Source organism: Crinia signifera, chromosome 4 (assembly GCF_055691185.1).
Source record: "Crinia signifera chromosome 4, ASM5569118v1, whole genome shotgun sequence".
NCBI lineage: Eukaryota > Metazoa > Chordata > Amphibia > Anura > Myobatrachidae > Crinia > Crinia signifera.
Genome location: NC_139220.1, coordinates 192,244,430 through 192,265,713, shown reverse-complemented (window position 1 = coordinate 192,265,713; position 21,284 = coordinate 192,244,430). Strand labels below are relative to the sequence as shown.

General features: G+C 42.4%; 1 protein-coding gene across 1 annotated transcript; it reads left to right on the top strand.

The window, feature by feature from the left end:
- Nucleotides 1-89: 89 nt before the first annotated feature.
- ZC3HC1 (zinc finger C3HC-type containing 1) lies at nt 90-20,888 on the top strand. Its single transcript, XM_083183304.1, has 10 exons — nt 90-320; nt 3,822-3,936; nt 6,418-6,568; nt 6,844-6,927; nt 9,623-9,750; nt 13,311-13,468; nt 14,994-15,213; nt 15,469-15,645; nt 15,797-16,000; nt 19,389-20,888. Exons 1-10 carry the CDS (start codon nt 199-201, stop codon nt 19,455-19,457), a joined length of 1,428 nt encoding a protein of 475 aa, XP_083039430.1. The 5' UTR covers nt 90-198; the 3' UTR covers nt 19,458-20,888.
- The last annotated feature ends 396 nt before the right edge of the window (nt 20,889-21,284 follow it).

The window sequence follows — 21,284 nt, the reverse complement described above, 5'->3', positions numbered from 1 at the left end:
TACCATGGAGTCGGACCATGGTGCTGCTATTCCTAATCCTACTAAGTATGCTCTCTGCCTGAGTCCTGACCAGCAGCAGCAGTTGCTGCTGCCCCGTCACCCCAGCCCGCTAGAGGCACTCGGGAGCGCGTTCGGCCACATTGTGTGACCGTCCGACTTCCGGTACGTCCAAGGGGAGACACTTCCGGGGTTAGCAAGATGGCGGCCCCTTGCACTGAATCCACTGGAACTTCTCTTAGATCTCCCATAGGAACTCCTGGAAAGGTCAGGGACCTGATCAACGAGGGTATAGTGAATGAGGATCGGAGCAGTGAATTGCGGTAAGTAAGGACGTGGGGGAGAATATATTGTGGCCGCTGTGGGTCTCAGCTGCAGCATCTTTCTCATGGACGCAGCTAATCACAGCCGTAAGGGGAGATGTCTCAAACCTTAGAGGGAGACAAAGTCGAAAAGTTGCACATAGCAACCATGTTAGCTTCTGTTATTTTATGGATTGTGTTGGATAAATTAATGCTGGAAGCTAGCTGGTAACTTTTTCTCTCAGGTTTAAGACATCCTTACTTTTATGCTATTGTGTAAGCAGTTATCCTCTGCTGAATTAATGGTTACATTAATTCGTTTTGCACAGCTATCTGTAATAATACATACAGTGGAAAGTTAATTTCATAGAGAGAATGTCTGCAAGTATAAGGGGTGTGGATCATGGGGTCAACAGGTCTAGCCAGGAAAAATACATCCATGTTGCAATGTGTTTGCATACCTCCCAACATTCTGGTTTCTATGCAGCCAGTGTTCGTTTGTAAGGGGACCAAAATTTAAGTGACCTGAGAGTCACTAAGATATGCATGCACTTTCCACATCATTCGATGGTCGGCGACCATTGAATGATGTGGGTGTCACTGTTCACCCACAGACTGCGAATGGGTGTTTGTTAATCATTAATTTACAGGCCCTGAGTGCCAACACATGCTGCAAGGTTGGGCAGGCATACCACCATTCACAGGGTGGGTTCTGGTTGACTCGCAAGTGTGTGAATTGACATCGGAGCGAATCAACCAGAATAGCCCCCTTTATGTATGATTGCTATCTCCTGTGTTGAGCAGGTTAATTGATAAGAAAAGTGTCATCGCCTGGGGTGAAAAAATCATAAATTAGGAGGGAAGTCCAAGAACAGAACATAATGTTCCTCCTGGAGAGTGTCATGTTGGGGAGGTATGATGTTGGCACAAGTCAGGAGGACGCGTACCACATCCCCTCATGGGACTCGCCACGCTTTGGGCTGGCGTGGATAGTGGGGGTGTTTCAGGAACACATTCACACCTGTCATGTCAGGTGTAACCATGTAATAAGCGCTGACTGACTACGCTAACTGTGTAAGCTCTGGCTAGCCTCTCTCTTTCCTCCCTCTCCCTAACAGTCTCTCCCTGCCTCCCCTACTAGCAGGAGTAGTATATGTGATTGGACCCAGGAAGAGCGGAGAAGGACCCCAACTTGTTAATACCCCCACTATCCACGTCGGCATGGAGTTGATTTTATAAAGTGTGGCGAGCGGACGCGGATTACTTGACGTGTATTCCGCGGGGCTCGCCATGCTTCGGGCACGGTGGCTCGCTGGGCTCGCCACACTTTATGAAATCGACTCAGCGCTGACGTGGATAGTGGGGGTATGAACAAGTCGGGAGGATGCTAACTACGTAAGCTCCGGCTAGCCTGCGAATGGGTGGGAACACAAAGCTGATACTGACAGGGACGCCTGACTGACTATGCCAACTACTTAAGCAGCCGTGGGAACATGCTCTATTGACTATGCTAACTACTTAGGCGAGCAGCAGGAACACTGCGCTGATTCTGACAGGGACGTGGACTGCCGCCGTGAAACGACACAAGTACACCTGTGGATCTTTTAAAATGTTCGACAAATCCCAGTCGCCATGGCGACCAGATTCTGCTTCCTGGTGACCAGATTTTTTTGACACAAGGGAGGAAGCAGAATCTGGTCGTGGGCCAGGGATGCCCACCCCTCACCCCATCTCCACCTCCTAACAGAGCGCTGCCCGACACCCCCCCCCCGGACCCCCTCTCACCTCACTCCCTCGCAAACCCCATCACCTCCTCAGCCCGTTACTCTCTTCTGTCTCCTAGGCACATTGCACTGTGTATGGGCAGCCTTAAGCTTGTCTGGCTCCTACACTTTCGTCCCGACTCCTAGATTTATAAAAAATAGGTCAAGCCCTGCTGTATATTGAGTGCACCTGTGCATGGGTAACCTAGAAAACTTGGGGGTACTTGAGGATCAGGGTTGGGAGCCACGGGTTTCATGTTGTTTTTTAAAAGAAGTCTGTGTTGTGCCTGTAGTCACAGCCTATTAATAAAAAAAACATTTTGTTTAAACCAAAGTGGTCCCCTGCGTCCGCCCCATGCCCTCCCCCTTCCCACCTATCCTGTTGTGAAACTCACCAAAGTGGTTCACTCCTGTGTTTTGCACATGAGTGATCAGGTCTGAATCGCCCCCATGGTCAGGACTGTAGACCGGAGCCTAATACTGCTCTCACATCGCAAAACCTGCTTAGACACCCGGTATTTGAAACATTTGTTAAAATGGGTCTGAGCAAGTTAAACCCCTTTCACATTGCCAGTTGTAACCAGTATATTACTGATTCATGACTGGGTTGGTACCTTTCACATTGAACCCGTTTCACCCATAGAAAACAGGGGATGTCATTTGTAATGGACTTTTATGGTTCACATTTTTGTATTATAGCTAAAAATAAGCCTGCTTGTGGATGATTATGTACTGGACCAATTTTAGTTCAGCGCTTGACAAATTTCTTTAAAATCTAGGAGCCAGACAAACTAAAGAGAGTTATAGTGCACGCCAAAAATCGCCTCATGTGTCTGAATAGATGTTTAGCAGGGAGGAAATCATTTGATTGTCACCGACCATTGAATGATTTCTACAGCGCTTGCAGATCTGAGACACCTCTCTGCGGAAAGCTGACGTCAGCTACCTGCCCCCACACTACCGGGCCATTGGCATGGGAATGCCCATGACAAGACGGGGGGTTCCTATGCGCTCTGCCCCACGCCCACACTGCTAGGTGCGAGTGGGATGGCAAACAGGCAGTTCGCTGTGCCCACTCGCACAGGCATCTGCACGTGTGCATACACTAAAAATTAAATCAGAATAACTCCCATTATACCATTCTTTAGTTCCTGCTAGTGCTGTTTGTTAAATCAGTCCGGTGTGTAGCTAGCATTAGAAAGGTGCACAAATGCTAAACCCTTGCTTGGGTGGTGGTCAAGGAAACCGCCTCAGTTAGATAAAAGGGACAGTGGACTCGCCAGACTGGCAGGTGGAGGGGTATAGTACAGGAATCCTGGGAGAACCTGACTGAACCTCACAGACAGCAGGGCCGCTCTCTTGGTAGAATACAGTGGCAGCAGAGAGCAGGCAGGAGGGCAGCACCCATTTTGAGCCAGCTCTTGGAACCCTCTCCTTGTAGCCATGATCCAGCTGCTGCCACAGCAGTCTCTGTCCCACAGGGGCAGGAGGACGCAGCCTCTGGGGAAGGAACTGGAGAGTGGGTGGCGGCCGGCGCTAGCACTCCCCGGCAAGGAGCTGCAGACAGTTGAGTAATCGAAGGCTGAGATGTGAAGGCAACAGGGGACCTGGTGTGCAGCTGCGGGGATCCTCCTAGCATGATTCTCTAGCCCTAGTACAGTTGGCACTGTAAGGTGTGAGTTTGCATTGACTTTGCGTTTGAATCATTCGATGAACTTGAGAGGTACCAGATAACTTTGTTTTTATTTTGTCTCTTCAGAAAGGAGAACAGTATTTTGTCAGAACAGAATGATGACTTGGACTCTTCACACAATACAGACTCTTGTGAAGCTACAAGTAAAGAAGCATTCTTCTCCAGGGTGGAGTCATTTTCCATATCCTTTTAAGTGAAGTATAGGCATTATTTTACATTAATGTATGTTAATTACTGTATTACTGGGCTGATTAATATACAAGGAATGGAATATGTTATTATACTTCACTAATATGTCCTGTCTAGCATGCTGCCTTGTTAGGATGTCGATGCTTCCCTAATTAAGCCAGCAAATGGTGACTAATAACTAAGCAAACTTGTTTTGCATATGGGGGCAAAGTGTATTGTTTTATTCATACACCTAGCATTCATCATGTTGCCCTATATCAGATGCCATCAACCCATTGTACAAAAAGATGTGGGAGGAGCTTCTGGTGCCTGTAATGGAGTTGAATTTTAGGTGAATAATGTGTAATGCATATTAAATATATTTTCCATCAGGGTGTAAAAAAAGAAAATTATTAAAAACATTTTTTTTAGTTAAATTGAGTTTTTAAAAACTCATCACGTCAACAAACAAGTACAAAGAATAATAGGTTTTTTTTGTGTGTTTTTTAAAGATAAATTTCATATATTTAATTTAAATGTCTTGAGTGTCCCCATGAATCATGCCATGGCACAACAAGCAACACCTAAATCACAAAATTCAAAAGGAAAGAAACAGCAATGATGCTAAGTTACAATAGTTGGCAATGGCCTGATCTGTAAATCGGAATAAGCCTACACATTAGGGTAATTGAATGCCTTAAAAAGCAACGTAAGGTTTGCTGCTTTGTCGGTTCCCAAGTGATTTCTTAGTTTTGAGTGCACCAAACCAGGGGTGGGATGTAATAATGTCCGAGTTCAGTGGCCATGCGGGAAGCATGGCCACTGCACCAAATCTCTAGTTTGACCACAATGGAAAATGCACACTGGTTCAGAAACTGTAGCTGGTAATGAAAATATTGTGGTAGCAGTAGAGCGATTGTTAACCGCATCAGCAGCTTCATAAGAAACATTTTCCACATTTGCAGCTTGACTAGTGTTGGTAGAAGGGTATTTGATTGTGGATATTTTTCTTTGGTAAACTTTTGAGCTTCTAACTTTTCTTCTGCAATTAAACAACTACCACAGTAACGTGGGTCCATTAAGTGTAATAAAGTTGCTTTAATTCAGCATACCTGGTTTGCAAATAAGATTCCTGATGTTAAAAGCCTAATAGATAATGAATGCTGGAAGACATTTCTAGTATTGCTTGTTTTAATGCAGATTTTCCAAAATTATTTTGACACTATTATTGACTCATTTCATAGCTATTTTAGAAGTTAAAATATAGTTAATAAATAAATGGAATTGGTCTGTGAAAACTATTATGTAAATGGCATAGTGCATTGTTCACTTAAATCGACATTAAGTGAATATCTTGCAGAAAGTAAAATGCATTTCCCTGGTGACCAAAATTTTCCTCAATGTGTCTGATCTGTACAGTTTTGTTTATTTGTACACAGATCAAGTTGTTTGATGATCAAGCTGAACATTATGGTTACCACTACCCGAGTACGGAAGAGTGGAGTTCACAGACTATACAATGGGAATTATTCTGGTTGGTTTGCAAAAGCAAGCTTCTTCTTTAATGAACAAAACCATGTGCACTGCAGGTGGGGCAAATGTAACACGTGCAGAGAGTTACATTTGAAAGGGGGGGGGGGGGGTGTTCAAACTGAAATCTAAATTGCAGTGTAAGAATAAAGCAGCCAGTATTTAATCTGCATAGAAACAAAATAACTCACCCAAATGTAACTCTCTGCACATTTTATATCAGCCCCACCTGCAGTGCACATGGTTTTGTCCATTTAAAGAAGTAATTTTCTTTTACAAACTAACCAGAATAACCCCCAATGTCTGGGAAAAGATAGCTACTAGCTGTCTTTTCCTGGATAGTGTATAGTCCAGGAGCGCCAACCCTCCAGACACCGGTCTTAATTACCGAACTGTCTGGAGTAATCCCGGATAGGTGGTAAGCCTACTGAACATAAATCAATCATTATCACTATCATCTATCATCCATCATTATGATCAATCTCATTCATCTTTGGTTTATCCAGTCATTCCCATATGTAAATTGGCTTAAATACCCCTTTTGCTTTATTTATTAATGTATGTATTTTATTGTTCCAGCTGATTTCTCTGCCTTTTGGCAATGTTTGTGTATAAATAAAATATTTTAATTTTGATTCTGAAGAAAAGCAGAGGAACAAAAAGAAATAACTGCACCTGAAGATATTTGGACATGACTTGTAAGCAAAGGAGAATACCAGATAACATCTCTCTATCTGAAAGCTGTATGTGCAAGTCCATAAACCATCCTCCAAAGGAAGCAAATACCTTTCACTTAGCAATTTCTCTAGCAAATAAATGTATCATTTCGTTTAGTATCTTTCATGAAATTAATCGATTATTTCTAAAACTATATGTAATATAAACCAGTCTAAGCAGCAAATATTTGGGGGAGATTGTTCTACTAGTTTTAAAGGCATACAAGTATTTTCCTTAATCTAAAAACTCCTTAAAGTGGGCAGGGAAACCTTCGGAATTGTCTCCTCTTGCCTGTGCCAAGTATGGATGGACAAACATAGAGTGTGACATGCTTAAGTGCTCCAGTTGCAATGCCTACATCTGTGCTAGCTTGCAGCCAGCCTTGGACTTCACCAAGTGTAAGTATTGCTGTTTGTCTCTTATTTGTGTCTATGAAACATTATCTGAGCTAGGAGATGGCAGTGGATAAGCATATCAACAGTCAGTTATGTAGCTACAATGCATCCAGGAAAGCATAACTTGTATTCATTTGTATTCAGAAGTATTCCAATTGTATGTAATATATAAAGTTATGTTAAGTGTTTGCAGTGTAATCAAATGTTTAGGATCTAGCTTGCAATCTATGCATTTCTAGTGAAGGAGTCATTAACATGGGGGTTTTTTCTTTGCTCAGATAAGCAGCGTTGCATGGAGTTACAGGAAGCGCTGAAGACTTCGCATGAGAAGTTCTGCTTTTGGCCAGATAGCCCCTGTCCAGGTAAAACTTCTGAAGCATATGGCTAGAAAGGATATTCATGGTCGTATGCCTGTTTTCAATTGTAGCAGGCTTCACATTGCATAATGATTTCATTAGTCTGCTTTAAGGAAATGCACTGCTTCGCTTAAAATGGGTTTCCTAAATGTCATGGTGAAGTCTTTTTCCAATACATTTTTGTGCCTCCAAGTGGCACTTTGACTGAACTCTAGAATTTCAGCTGATTGGAAAGCATTCCGTGCATACTTTCTGTGTTAATCATAATACCATCTCTATATCTCTGCTAAGATTTGCAGCACTTACAGTTTCCGTACAGCATTCTTCTGTCAGTCATTTGCAGAAGAAGCATGCAGCTGAAAAATAGAAGTAGTTTGACAAATTTGTTTTTAAGTTCTTTTTATAGCACACCCATATTTATGAAATATGCCCTCACATGGTTTTATCCTTATGGCATGTGGTACCAGCTGTCTGGCAATATTAATGCCATATACAGTATGTATACAAAGTCGAAATACATTTGTCTGCTCTGTCACAAACACTGCACATCTGTGTATCTAGTAAATAAATGCATGGGAATTTTGTTCATATTTTGATGAAAACCTTTAAATCTGCTGCCATCAAGGGACCACAACCTGCAGGTTCTTACTCTAGCATATATGCTTAACACACCTTTACAGTGAAATTAAATGCACTCCCCTCTGTCACGTACTGTAACACCCAGACAAGGGCTGGCTTGTGAGTCTCACCCAACTTTGATTCATAAAGTCTTTATTGAAAGCAACCAGGTCAAAACTAGGCAGAACTTTAAAATGGAAAATAAATATGCCTGTGCTCAATTGTACCTGTAAACTGGGAAGTGCTGATCTGGTTCCTTTGAGTACAGAGGCTGCAAAATAGTGTGCCTCCTCCTAGGGGTACATTTAGTAGCCATCTGATCTGCCATCTGCTTGAAAGTGATGGGTACTGATGTCTGATTGCAGTATTACAAAACCCCATATTTTAAGATGGATCTGTTTTATCTGTCCTTTAAATTACACCACCAATTCTAATTGTATTTAAAACACCTATTTTGCAGCAAGTTATTGCAAACCCTCCGTCAATCTCCTGCGTGGAGACAGAGTAGAACAGATCACGATGATCTGTTTAGGCTTTGTTTGTTTATAACATGCTTTATAAATTGTTTAGAAAATGTAAAAAACATAACCACCGCAAATGTCTGATGTGGGTGTTGGAAAATACAGCACTAAGCTAAACCACTTGGGGGGTTGATTCCATAGTAGGGGAGCACACAGCTTATGATAATGGAACCTAGGTAAGTGGGGACCCCCTCATCCCCCAAAAAAAGGTTGGTACTCTTTACCTAGAAGGGCGCCCACGATATTGATCGTGGGCATCGTTAGGAAAAAAAATTGTGTCGGTCGCATCGCATGCGACCAAAAAATCGCATGCGATGCGACCGACGCGATGACCGCGATTTCCCATAGGGAACAATGTTAAATGTCCCAATTGACCCGATTTTCCTGTTCAATGTCTCAATTGACCCGATTTTCCATAGGAAACAATGTTAAATGGGCCACACAGGCCAAATAGGCACCCTGAAGTGTAAAATGGCCCCCCCAATTGTTAACGCCACCCCACGATCAACGTCAACCCAAAGCGTGGCGAGCGCAGCGGTACGCGTCCTACGACCTTTTCATACCCCCACTATCCACGTCGGTGTGGAGTTGAGAATAGAAAGTGTGGCAAACGCAGCGTGCCACCGAGCCCGAAGCGTGGCGAGGGGACGCGGAGAGCTGTGAAGCCCGCGAGGGGACGCGTAACCTGTGAAGGTGTCCGCGTCCCCTCGCGGGGCTCGCTGCGCTTCGGGCTCGGTGGCTCGCTGCGCTTGCCACACTTTCTATTCTCAACTCCACGCTGACGTGGATAGTGGGGGTATGAAAAGGTCGTAGGACGCGTACCGCCGCCCCTCACGGGCTCGCTGTGCTCGCCACGCTTCGGGTTGACATTGATCGTGGGGTGGCGTTAACAATTGGGGGGGCCATTTTACACTTCTGGGTGCCTATTTGGCCTGTGTGGGCCATTTAACATCGTTTCCTATGGAAAATCGGGTCAATTGAGACATTGAACAGGAAAATCGGGTCAATTGGGACATTTAACATTGTTCCCTATGGGAAATTGCGGTCATCGCGTCGGTCGCATCACATGCGATTTTTTTAGTACATGCGATGGGCGCCCTTCTAGGTAAAGAGTACCAAAAGGTTTCTCTTGGCATGCCTATATATTTGGCCATGGCTGTATCTGTGTATGAAATGCTACACTACAGTGTTTTCCTAAAAAACACAATACCATAGCATATTTCTTGTACAGATACAGCCGCAGATGTGCACAAAATATAGGCTTGTGCAACGTATTCACATAGTGATGCGACTAAGATGCATTTTCGGCAAACAAATATGCCTGACGCTACAGAATTTGCTCAGGACCAGTAGGCTGACTCACGCCTGGCATCTCCTGCTGCGTGGCTTCTTAATGCGAGATGTAGGAGGACACAGCTATACTTTTGCTTTCTGCTCTCTAACAAAAACTTTTCAAGTGAGTAAAATCCATGAAGTGACACTCTTTTTAGATAGTATGACATACATAATAAATACTTACTAATTTATATGATTGAGGTTTTTTTCTCCTATACTGATCACAGAGAATTTCTGGGTCCTGCTGATGTCTGAGCCATCTTCTGCACTCAGTGACTTTATGGAACGCTTTACAAACCTTTGTCACCTGGAGCTGCAACTGCCATCCCTCAAACATGAAGACCTGAAAAATATGGTGAGCACCATTTATAAATCGCATATATGTCTGGTGGAAATAGCGGCACTCGTATATTCAAGTATTCCAACTGTTGGGACGTTCTGACAGTCGGAATCCCTGATTCTATACCCCCTTAACCCCTTAAATCTATTCATTTCTTTACCCTCTTCCTTCCTTTAGAGATGTGAGTTTTTCACCTGTTGCCACTTGCTCTATGAACTTCTCTACGCAATCTCATTCTTTTTAAAGCAGCTGTGACTACAGCCATGACCAAAAGTTTTGACAATGACACGAATATACATTTTTCCCAGATCTGCTGCCTGAGTTTTTATTATTGCGATTTGCATATTTATTAACAGTTTCTTATATAGCTCAACAATTTCTGTTGCGTTTTACAATTACTCCAGAATGTCATGGAGACTGATCAGATTAATTGCAATTAATTGTAAAGTCCCTCTTTGCCATGACAATGAACTTAATCCAAAAAAAACATTTCCACTGCATTTCAGCCCTGCCACAAAAAGACGACTAGTTGACGCAGGTGACAGTGTTAAGGACAAAGCTGATTACTCTGTCATTCTGATTCAGTTAGAATAACAGACAGAAAGCTTTAAAAGTAGGGTAGTACTTTAAATAATTGTTCTTCTGTTAACCATGGTAACACATGCAGTCGTCATTGCTTTGCACAAAAAGGGCTTCACAGGTAAGGATTTTGCTGCTAGTAAGATTGCACTTCAACAGAGCATTTATCAGAACTTCACGGAGGTTCAGTAGTTGTAAAAAAAAGTAGCTGTAAAGTAATCCGCGGGGCTCCCTATGCCCGCCACGCTTCGGGCTCGCTGCGCTCGCCAAACTATATAAGATCAACTCCACACCGACGTGGATAGTGGGGGGTGCGTTAAATCTATTTTTGGAACATACAATCATGTAATTGTATACCTAATGTCATGGCATCGCACACCCTATAAAATTGCATGCGATTTTGCAGGACATGCGATGCGATATAGTGGTGTAAAATGAAGGGAAAAAAATTACATGAAAAAATCGCATCACATGCCGCTAGAATGGCCCATGCCATGCGATGCGATTTCCCTACGGTGCCGTACGTAGAAAATCTGGGCGCCATGCTAGGAAACAAGTACCCACTTTGGTGATGAAAAATGCTTTTTCCAGCGTTATGAAACATCTTGCCATAAGCATAAAGTGATCACAAAGTGGCTTGGGGAACAAAACATCAACTTTTTAGGTCCATGGTCCAGAAACTACCCAGACCCTTATCCCATTGAGAACTTGTGGACAAACAAAAGCCCTCAATTTCTGACATACTCCAAGCATTAATTAGGCAAGAATGGGCGGCCATCAGTCAGTAAGTGGCCCAGAAGTTGATTGACAGCATGGCAGGGTGAATTGAAAAAGGGTAAACACTGCAACTATTGACTCTTTGCATAAAGGTAATGTAATTGTCAATAAAAGCCCTTGACATTTGTAATTAAATGTTTGCATTTTATTTCAGTATACCATAGTAACGAACATCTTAAAAAAAAAAAAAAAATAAGGTCTAAAAATACTGACGCAGCAAACTTTGTGATAACCAATATTTGTGTAATTCTCAACTTTTGCTCAAAGCTGTACAAGTAACCCTATTCTGTGCATGTACATGTGGTAGAGAAAAAAAATGCATTTAAGCAAGCAGCCCATCGCCAAGGGACTTACGGTGAAACAGGGTCCCTTGGTGATGGGCTGCAAGCTTAAATACATTGATCAATTCATGAACTAAAACCCTATTTATTTTATTAGTATATTAAGGTGAGTTAATTATGGTGAGTGTTGAGCCCCCTGTATCTGTATTTATTAGAGCATGTGGTCACAAGCCACTGCACCCCAACCTGGGAATGGCGAGTAGTAGGGCTTCCGTAGGGCACTGCCTGATGTGAATGGCCAATCGCTTTATTAATAGCTGGTAATAAATGATGTTCTAACATGTCCTGTGTGGTATACATTAGTGATGGGAAATCTAGTTCGTTTTGGTGACTAGTTCATTATGATCTAGTTCACCCAAAAGATTAGATCAGAAGATTAGTTCATCTAGTTCATTTAGTTCATTATTCCATCACTGACTCAGAGACTGAGAGGAGTGCATGGATCTAGATGAACTAGACTAGATTATGACACACAGAGCAGGCATTGTAATACCAGCTCATTGTAGGAGTTATAGTCTTGTTAGAATGATCATATACTGTATGTTTAATAAATCAGATTATTTTCTAGTTTAGAAAAGCAATAAGTTATACAGCACCCTTCTAGTTACATGCTTATTGTTTAGCTCTGCAATATTAATCCCATTGTGGTTATTATTTTACCTTCCATAATATGCAAGTAAAATACCCAAATTCAGAGTTTTTTAATAAGTCAATTTTTTTCTGCTTTTAAAATACAGTAATTAGAAAAAAACATGTCCCCTTGCCCCAATTTAGCTGACATTAGGAGAGATAAAGTAGAGACTTTGCAAAGTAACCAGTTGCTGATTGGTTGCTAGGGGCAACTGCTCCACTGTATGCATCATGAAGGTTCATACTTCATACATATCCATCTCTGACTGTAATGTGGAGTAACTAGAGCTACTACAGTATACTGTATAACATGCAGCAGCCAGCACTGTGTCTGTGGCTGCATACACACAATACATGTGCCTGAGCACAGCAGTGCCACACATGGTAGCTCACAGGTACTGTACAGTCTCATTATGGCTGTATAGTCAGAGATTAGTTCAGGGATCTGTATGATCAGTGAACTAATTGAACTACTGAACTATTTGCAGGACTCATGAGTCATCAGGACAATGTAGTTCATTTGGATCCGCAGAGTCCAGACCATGTCTGAGCTCAGCACTGCCATCTTTGGCAGCTACCATGTACTGCCTCCTGAGTATTGCATGAGAGCTGATAACATGGCTGCTGCAGAAGCTCCTACACAGGTCCCAGCAGCAGATTTAGCACAGCAGTATGCTCAGGACCCTGTACCAGAAGCAGCAGCAAGTGTTTGGACATCTGAACTAATCATATAATGATAGTATCACATAAAGGTGAGCAGCATGAGCACACATTCTCACTCACAGACACACCACACAACTTTGTCTAGGCAGTGCATATTTTTATTTTATTAGATCTGTATTTGCTGGGCTTTGTTGTACTTTTAACTTTAGATACAGGAAGGAAAGATCCAGTAAATGAGCCTTGGAACTGCTGGGCTCTGTCTGTCTGTGTGTTACACTTCCCACTTGCTTTACTTCCTGGTGAACTAAATGAACTAATCTTTGCCAGAGCAGTGATCTGAACGATTTAGTTCACTTTGAAGATTAGTTCATTTTGAACTAATCATTCACGAACTACCCATCACTAGTATACATAAGATTGGTATGTCATGTTTGATGGCACATATATTGCTGTTCTATTTTTGATTTGTTGTCACATGCTTGATACACCTAGCACATGCTTCTTACCAAATGTAAGGAAAGCTTTGCAGTTCTCCCTCTTTATTTGTTTCGTAAATAGAGAACTTGAATCTATTTTCTTACTCAGGATCTCACAGAAGAAACTGTTAGTATGCTCCTGTGGCTCATAGAGGATGAGTTACGACCAGTAGAAGGACGGGAGAATATTGCAAATAGCTTCGCCAGTGAATCTCTGCAGGTTCACATCTCCGCCTGCATTCTAGCACTTTGTGGATGGAACAGCAGGTCTGTGGAAAAGGCGTTTAAGTGTTTTCTTTTGCAGGAATTTTTTTGTATTATTATTTATAAAGGAAGCATCTGCGGGTCGTGACTATCACTCTGGCACTATACAATATATCTGACAGTGTTCCTATACGACCAGTAAATAGTGTGTATCTGTAAATCAACCTAATTCATTGTTTGATAAATTGGGTGGTTGTATCGACCAATTGGATGTGCTGCGTATCCAATGGCATGATTCCATGACATCAGTGTCACATGTGGCATATAACCATTTAGTGTGAATTGTAAGGTTTGCAGGGCTACATATCATGTTGGGTCACATCGTTATCAGGTATGTACCTAAAATATAATTGAGTATTTAAACCTTTAAGTGCCAACATCTCTGTGAGATGTTCAAAATATCCGCTAAAAATGCCAATGTCGCTTTGTTATATAAATTCAAATAAAATCTGTTGTGTAAAAAAAAAATAAAAAAATAGATTATTTCCTATATGAGAGAGATTATATCTATTACAGCTCATTATGATAAATAAAAAGGGTACTTCTATGTTAGTTGGGCGCCCACTAAGCTATTTGCTTAGTGGGCTATTCTGCGTAGGGAAATCGCAACTCATAGGCCATTTTAAAGGGCCATGCGATGCGATTTCCTATGTTATTTATTCACTGCTCTTTTAGCCCCGGGGGGATTGCATCGCACCTCCCACAAAATCGCATGCGGTGCGATTTTATAGGGTGTACAATGCCATGACATTAGGTATACAGTAATAGCATTGTATGACATACAATGATGTTTTAGGCCCCCCCCCCCCCCACTATCCACGCCACCCTGAAGCGTAGCGAGCACAGCGGAATGCGTCCTCCGACCTTTTCATACCCCCACTATCCAGGGCGGCGTGGAGTTGATTTTATATTGTGTGGCGAGCGCACGTGGAATACATGTAAAGTAATCCGCATCCCCTCGCGGGGCTTGCTGCGCTCGCCACGCTTTGTGCTCGGTGGCTCGCTGCGCTCTCCACACTATATAAAATAAACTACACGCCAACGTGGATAGTGGGGGTATGAAAAGGTTGGAGGACTCGTTCTGCCGCCCCTCGCGGAGCTCGCCACGCTTCGGGGTGGCATGGATAGTGGGGGGTGCCAGAAAACCCCATTGTATGTCATACAATGCTATTATTGTATACCTAATGTCATGGCATTGTACACCCTATAAAATTGCATTGCATTCGATTTTGCGTTCGGTGCGATGCGACCCCCTGGGGCTAAGAGAGCAGTGAGTTACATAGGAAAATCACATTGCATCGCATGGCCCTTAAAATGGACCATGCGATGCGATTTCCTTAAGTAACCGTACGTATGCTAATTGGGCGGCCAACTATCATATAAGTACCATAAATAGGTTTGCTTGGCCATTTTCACACCTATTTTGACAAATTAACTTGGCACTCAAAGGGTTAAACTTTGAGATGGCTTTAAACTTTGTCCAGTTCTTATTTTATGTAAGCTTGATATGCTATTTATCTTCATGCAGCCCTTCCTCTGGGTCCTTTCCTCTCTCTATCATAAACTGTTCCCGATGTATGAGGAAAGTTGGCTTGTGGAGTTTCCAGCAGCTGGAGTCTATAGACTTGGACACTTCTCTGGGTCCTCCTAGCACTCCCGTGTCTCCAGGAGAAGGCCACAGTGACCGAATACCTTTGGGACTTGTGTCCCCTAACAGAAGGGTCACTCGCAGCCAGGATGTGGAGCAGGTACAGTAGATGCAGTGATATGTCATTTATTGTTGCAGATATTTAGATTATTTGGGATAATGCAAAGCAATAAATATAGTGGGGATGAAAACACTGCTGTTATCAATACGTGACTCAAAATACGTAATACTATTAACATTTATAGAGCAGAGTCATATGTTTTTTTCTTAATTCTTAGTAAAATCAAGGTGCATTGCTTAAAATTACAGGTGTTGCTGGAATACAGGTTTCTCATTTGTAAATTTTATATCACAGAGCCCTTCCTCGGCTTGCACACAGACACGTATTGGAGGCTCTGAGTCCGATGCCAAACGAAGTCGCCCAGTGACCCGCAGCATGGGACATGGGGAGAGCTCAGGAGGAGTGTCTGAGGTTCACTCCAGTCCGCAGCGCAGGGCTAAGCGTCCCCGACTCTGCTCCACCAGCAGCACGGTGAGTAGTTCATTAGAACAGAGCCTAGCACCACTGTAATCTAATCAATCCTGAGGTTATTTTCTGAGCTGTGTTTATGTATCTGATAGTTTTTTCTTTTCTTTTGTGTAACTTTTAAAGCCGTTTATGATCTAACCTTTATGTTACTCAGGATTCTTCCCCGAAGGGCTGTTTTGAACCACTAAGTCAGCACAGAAATTGGTGTCCCTGGATTACAGTGGAACAAGGAGCTAACAAAGGTGAATCCACGATGAAGGAAAATGGAACAACAAATCGGATGGTGGGGGCTGGCTGGAAGGAGATGTTGCGAGTGCTGCTAGCAGAGGAAAAATCCCGGACGCTGTCTGATTCCTCAGTAAGTAGCTAGAAAAAGGAATTTGAAGCATTACATGTGTCCTCACACTTTTTGTGTGTCCAAACTTATGCACCCTGGGTGTTGCCTATGGAAATGCCTAGCGTTTCATGGGCGTCCCCATGAAAACGCTGGTCATACCCATGGGAATTCGGAGTGGAGGTGATGTGCCGGGGGCGGGTGGCTGTCTTCGGCGGAATAGTACATCCCCCGTATGGTTGCGAGGGGATACGGCAGGGGGCGCGTTGATTCTGTGGGCGGAAGGGCAGGCCGTATGGGACTCTGTAAGCTGCGACCTTCGACCAGGATCATGGCCAATACCCCATAATGACAACCTGAAAACTTTTTTGGGAGGCTTTTGCAAATGTATCAAAAATACAAAACAAAGATCACATGTACATACCTATTCACAGCCTTTGCCATGAAGCTCAAAATTTAGCTTGGATGCATCATGTTCCACTGATCATCATTGAGATGTACCTACAGCTTAATTGGAGTCCACCTGTGGTAAATTCAGTCACCACTCATCACCAGGCAAATACCATCCCTACCGTGAAACATGGTGGTGGCAGCATCATGCTGTGGGGATGTTTTTCAGCAGCAGGAACTGGGAGACTAGTCAGTATAGAGGAAAAGATTAATGCAGCAATGTACAGAGACATCCTGGTTGAAAACATGCTCCAGAGCGCTCTTGACCTCAGACTGGGGCGACGGTTCTTTCAGCAGGCAAGCCAAGATATCAACGGAGCGGCTTCATGACAACTCTGTATGTCTTTGAGTGGCCCAGACTTGAATCCGATTGAATGTCACTGGAGAGATCTGAAAATGGCTGTGCACCGACGCTTCCCATCCAACCTGCTGCAAAAAGGAATGGGCAAAACAGCCCAAATGGCAATAAGGAATGGGAAAAACTGCCCAAAGAAAGGTGTGCCAAGCTTGTGGCATCATATTCAAAAAGACTTGTGGTTGTAATTGCTGCGAAAGGTGCATTATCAAAGCATTGTGTAAAGGCTGTGAATACTTATGTACATGTGATTTCTTAGTTGTTTTTTTATTACATTTACAAAAATCTCCAAAAACTCTTTTCATGTTGTCATTATGGAGTATTGTGTGTAGAACTTTGAGAGAGAAAAAATGTGGAAAAGGTGAAGCGCTATGAATACTTTCCGTATGCACTGTATAGCTTTTCTGCAAATCAATGGAAATTCAACTACTCTACATTACATGAATACTTGAGTAAATGAATGAGATTTCAGTGGCTTTGAGATGTTGCTGAATGGTAGCATAGAGATGTAAATTACTCTATAAACAAGGTTTATGACTTTAAGTTATTTGTATTTGACCTAAGCAATGAGAACCCCCACCACTCTCAAACCGATGGGAGTGCTTGTATAACAGTTATGCCTTGTGGGCTGATGCTCTTCTTTTAGTCTACATATACAGAATGAAACCTGTCACTTTGAACATTTGCAAAGAATTATAAAGCTAGTGCTATGGTTATGGCTAATTTTCTCCTTAATGGTTCACAAAACCCCAAAATGTAATTCCAAATGAATGTGACAATCCAGCTCTGTAAATTATAGATGGTATATCAGATTTACATCACTGGATTAAATCAACAAATCTGCTAGGAAAATGATTATGTACAAAGTTCTGTTTTCTTTTTAAAAAAACAGTATATTAATCCCATTACTTAGAATATGTAGATGTATCCAATGCCAAGACAAAATAAATAAAACTTTAGGGATCCCACCACCAGCATCATGCTGGAAGGTACCCATAACACAATCCTTGCTGTACAGCCAGTGAGCAAAAGTATTAATAGTCAGGAAATGACCTTGAGAATAGGATCCTACTGTATCTGCTAATTGGTAATGATATGACCATCCGTTACATTGGCCAGCTTTTCCATCAGAAACTAAAGGTGGCCATACACACACAGATTTATCTGCAGATCTGGCTGGTTGGAACAAACACATGGTTATGGATGAGAGCAAATGACAGTTGACCATTTGCTTGGAAATGCTGGAAAACGGTCACTCATCCATAACCATATTTTTGTTCCAACCAGCCAGATCTGAAGATAAATCTTACTAGTGTATGGGCACCTTAAGTCTGTGTATGTACCTGGATAGTCTTTACAGACCACTTTAAATAGGTATTTATTTTAATTGATTATCCCATATTAAAGAATGGGGCTGCCCCCAAAAAAGAGTAGTCGATACTTGTTTCCTAGCATGGCGCCCACTAAGCTATTTGCTTAGTGGGCTATTCTGCGCAGTGAAATCGCATCACATTGTATGGGCCATTTTAGGGGCATGCGATGTGCGATGCGATTTTCCTATGTAATTTATTCACTGCTCTCTCACCCCGGGCCATCGCATCTGCTGCAAAATCGCATGTGATTTTATAGGGTGTGTGATGCCATGACATTAGGTATACAATAATATGAATGTATGTCCCAAAAATAGCTTTAAGGCACCCCCCACTATCCATGCCACCCTGAAACGTGGCGAGCGCAGCGGAACGCGTCCTCCGACTTTTTCATTACCCTCTATCCACGTCGGCGTGGAGTTGATTTTATATAGTGTGGGGCGAGCCACCGAGTCCGAAGCGTGGTGAGCGGACGCGGAATACATGTCAAGTAATCCGCGGGGCTCGCCACGCTTCGGGCCCGGTGAGCTCGCTGAGCTCGCCACACTATATAAAATCAACTCCACGCCGACATGGTTAGTGGGATAATGAAAAAGTCGGAGGACGCGTTCCGCCACCCCTCGCGGGGCTTGCTGCGCTCGCAACGCTTCGGGGTGGTGTGGATAGGGGGGGGGTGCGTTAAATCTATTTTTGGGACATACAATCATATTATTGTATAGCTAATGTCATGGCATTGCACACCCTATAAAATCGCATGCGATTTTGTGGGACATGCGATGCGATATAGTGGTGTACAAAGCGAAAAAAATACATGAAAAAATCACATCGCATGCCGCTATAATGGCCCATGCAATGCGTTTTCCCTACGGTGCCGTACGTAGAAAATCTGGGCGCTGTGCTAGGAAACAAGTACCGAGTAGTCTTTTGTCGCTTTCAGTTTGTCAGATGTGAGGGAGCGAGCACCACCAACCCAGATTACTATACCCTATTGTGGGAGTATACTTAAATGTAGTTGGTTAAAGGCAACTCGGTCCACACCCACCACATTGGGGCAAACCTATATTGAATTGTTCCATCTGTGGAGGAATCCAACACCTGTTCCTTCTGCATAATGTGAAAAGAACAAGAATCATTGCTAGTCATTTATGTTTTCTTTAATTGTGTCTCCTATATACATAATCCCCACTAAACACTCCTGTAACAACATGTTAAGAAGTCTGTAAAAATCTTGTTTCAGAGTGTTCCAGAGAAATCTCGCAAAGTCTTCAGAATATTCAGGCAGTGGCAAATGAATGCCTCATCGTGACCACCACTTGGATAATTCCTTTGTGCACTGTCTAATGACCTCCTACCAGATACTCTGTGGACAGCTCATAAATGTGTGTATTGTGCAACTCCCAAGTAGTGCTCCCAAACATTTATAATGTGCTGTATCCACACCACTAACATACACTATGTTCTCTGCATGTGTCACACATGCTTCTTTGCAAAATAACTATTTTTTTAATTATGCCAGTGAACAAATCATCTGTAGACAGGATAGCATTGGACAACCTTTCGCCTGCATTCATAGCAAGGATACAGTTCATTAGAAAAGTCAATATGTACAAAACTATTTGAATTGAAATGTATGGTGTACAGGATAGACACAAACTCTAACACTTCTTCAGATTTTTATTAGTTTACGTTGGTGGAATAACTATTATGGTTTTCATTGCTAATTGATTACAGTTAATTTCTTTAACAAATATTCTATGGATTCCATAGATGAACTCTGCGACAGGTGGTGGGTTGGGGTGGTTATACTGTATGTCACTGGGTTTTCGGCAACACATAGATATGTATCGTAATTCCCTTTTATTTGTGTTGGCTCAACAAATATCCAACCCATAGCTTTTGCTCTACAAGGACATACAGTATATAGCAGTGGTTCCCACACTTTTTAAAATCATGGTGCACTAGAGCCCATGTTCTTAAAGTCGGTCCACATGACCCCACGCAGTGCATGTTTTGCATGTCTCCTCACAGGATCAAGTGAAATAATTTAGCTCCACCTGTGGATCTTTTAAAATGTGTCAGTGAGTAATAAGTGCACCTCTGTGTGGGGTCCTGAGGACGGAGTTTGAGAACCACTGTTCTAGAGTATCACATTTTTCTTTTGTGGCACCCCAAGGCCAAAAATGTTCTTATTGAGAATATTATTTTAAATTAAATTGTGTTTATATGTTATCATTAGATTTGTTCATGTGGTGAGGCATATGATTTGCTTCTGGTTGTCAACATATATTGTGATTGGAAGCCACAAGCACTGTTTTTGTCTAATATATAAATGATTTGAATCATTTGACCAACCCAGGCCACCCCTGCAAGTGTTCTGAGGCACTCCATGGTGCCATGGCATACATTTTGGTTAAAAGAAAAAGCTTCCAGATTCGTTTACAGAAACACAGATGTTAAAAAAAAATAAAACACTAGACCCTTACTAGTGCAAGTGAACAGTGCTCCTCTCTGTAAGTGTAGGGGGGTAGCATATATTATTTATGTTTTAGTTTATTTCTGGTGTTTTCTCAGGAGAATAGGGTTTCTGGAGAAATTAATCACATACCTGTGTATGCATTCCAACAATAACATTTTATCTTCATGATATTGTTTTATTACAGTACATTTGTTTTACTTTGTATACATGATTATATCTGGTAAATGTCTCAATAAAATAGTTCTGCATTTGAAACCTGAATTTTTTACTTTGCCATGACAGCTGTTGCCACTTCACCTGTCTGCTCAATCTGGTCATGAAAGAAGACACTGTTGATAACAGGGAGATGTGTCACAGGCAAATTTCATTCAGAGAAAAGTATAGACAAAGAATTAGTAAGAACCAACATTAGACCTATTATTAGAAAATTCGTATAGGGTACTAGATTGGCGGTGCTCCCAAAGAGAGTTCAGCGAAGTGACTGAATTAGGATAAGTGTCTAAAGAAAGACGCAGGGAGAACAAAACGGGTTTTTGGGGCAAAGTGTGCCCCAAAAACCCGTTTTGTTCTCCCTGCTTCTTTCTTTAGACACTTATCCTAATTCATGAAAGAAGACACATCTGGATGGTGTGTAAGACCATTCCTAGGTGTATTCAA

What these genes read in the sequence shown, in the direction of transcription:
- ZC3HC1 (XM_083183304.1), top strand. Translation starts at nt 199, where the DNA reads ATGGCGGCCCCTTGCACTGAATCCACTGGAACTTCTCTTAGATCTCCC. An exon ending in GATCGGAGCAGTGAATTGCG is followed by an intron (nt 321 to 3,821) that starts GTAAGTAAGGAC and finishes TTGTCTCTTCAG; the next exon opens with AAAGGAGAACAGTATTTTGT. An exon ending in GCAGCCAGGATGTGGAGCAG is followed by an intron (nt 15,214 to 15,468) that starts GTACAGTAGATG and finishes TTTATATCACAG; the next exon opens with AGCCCTTCCTCGGCTTGCAC.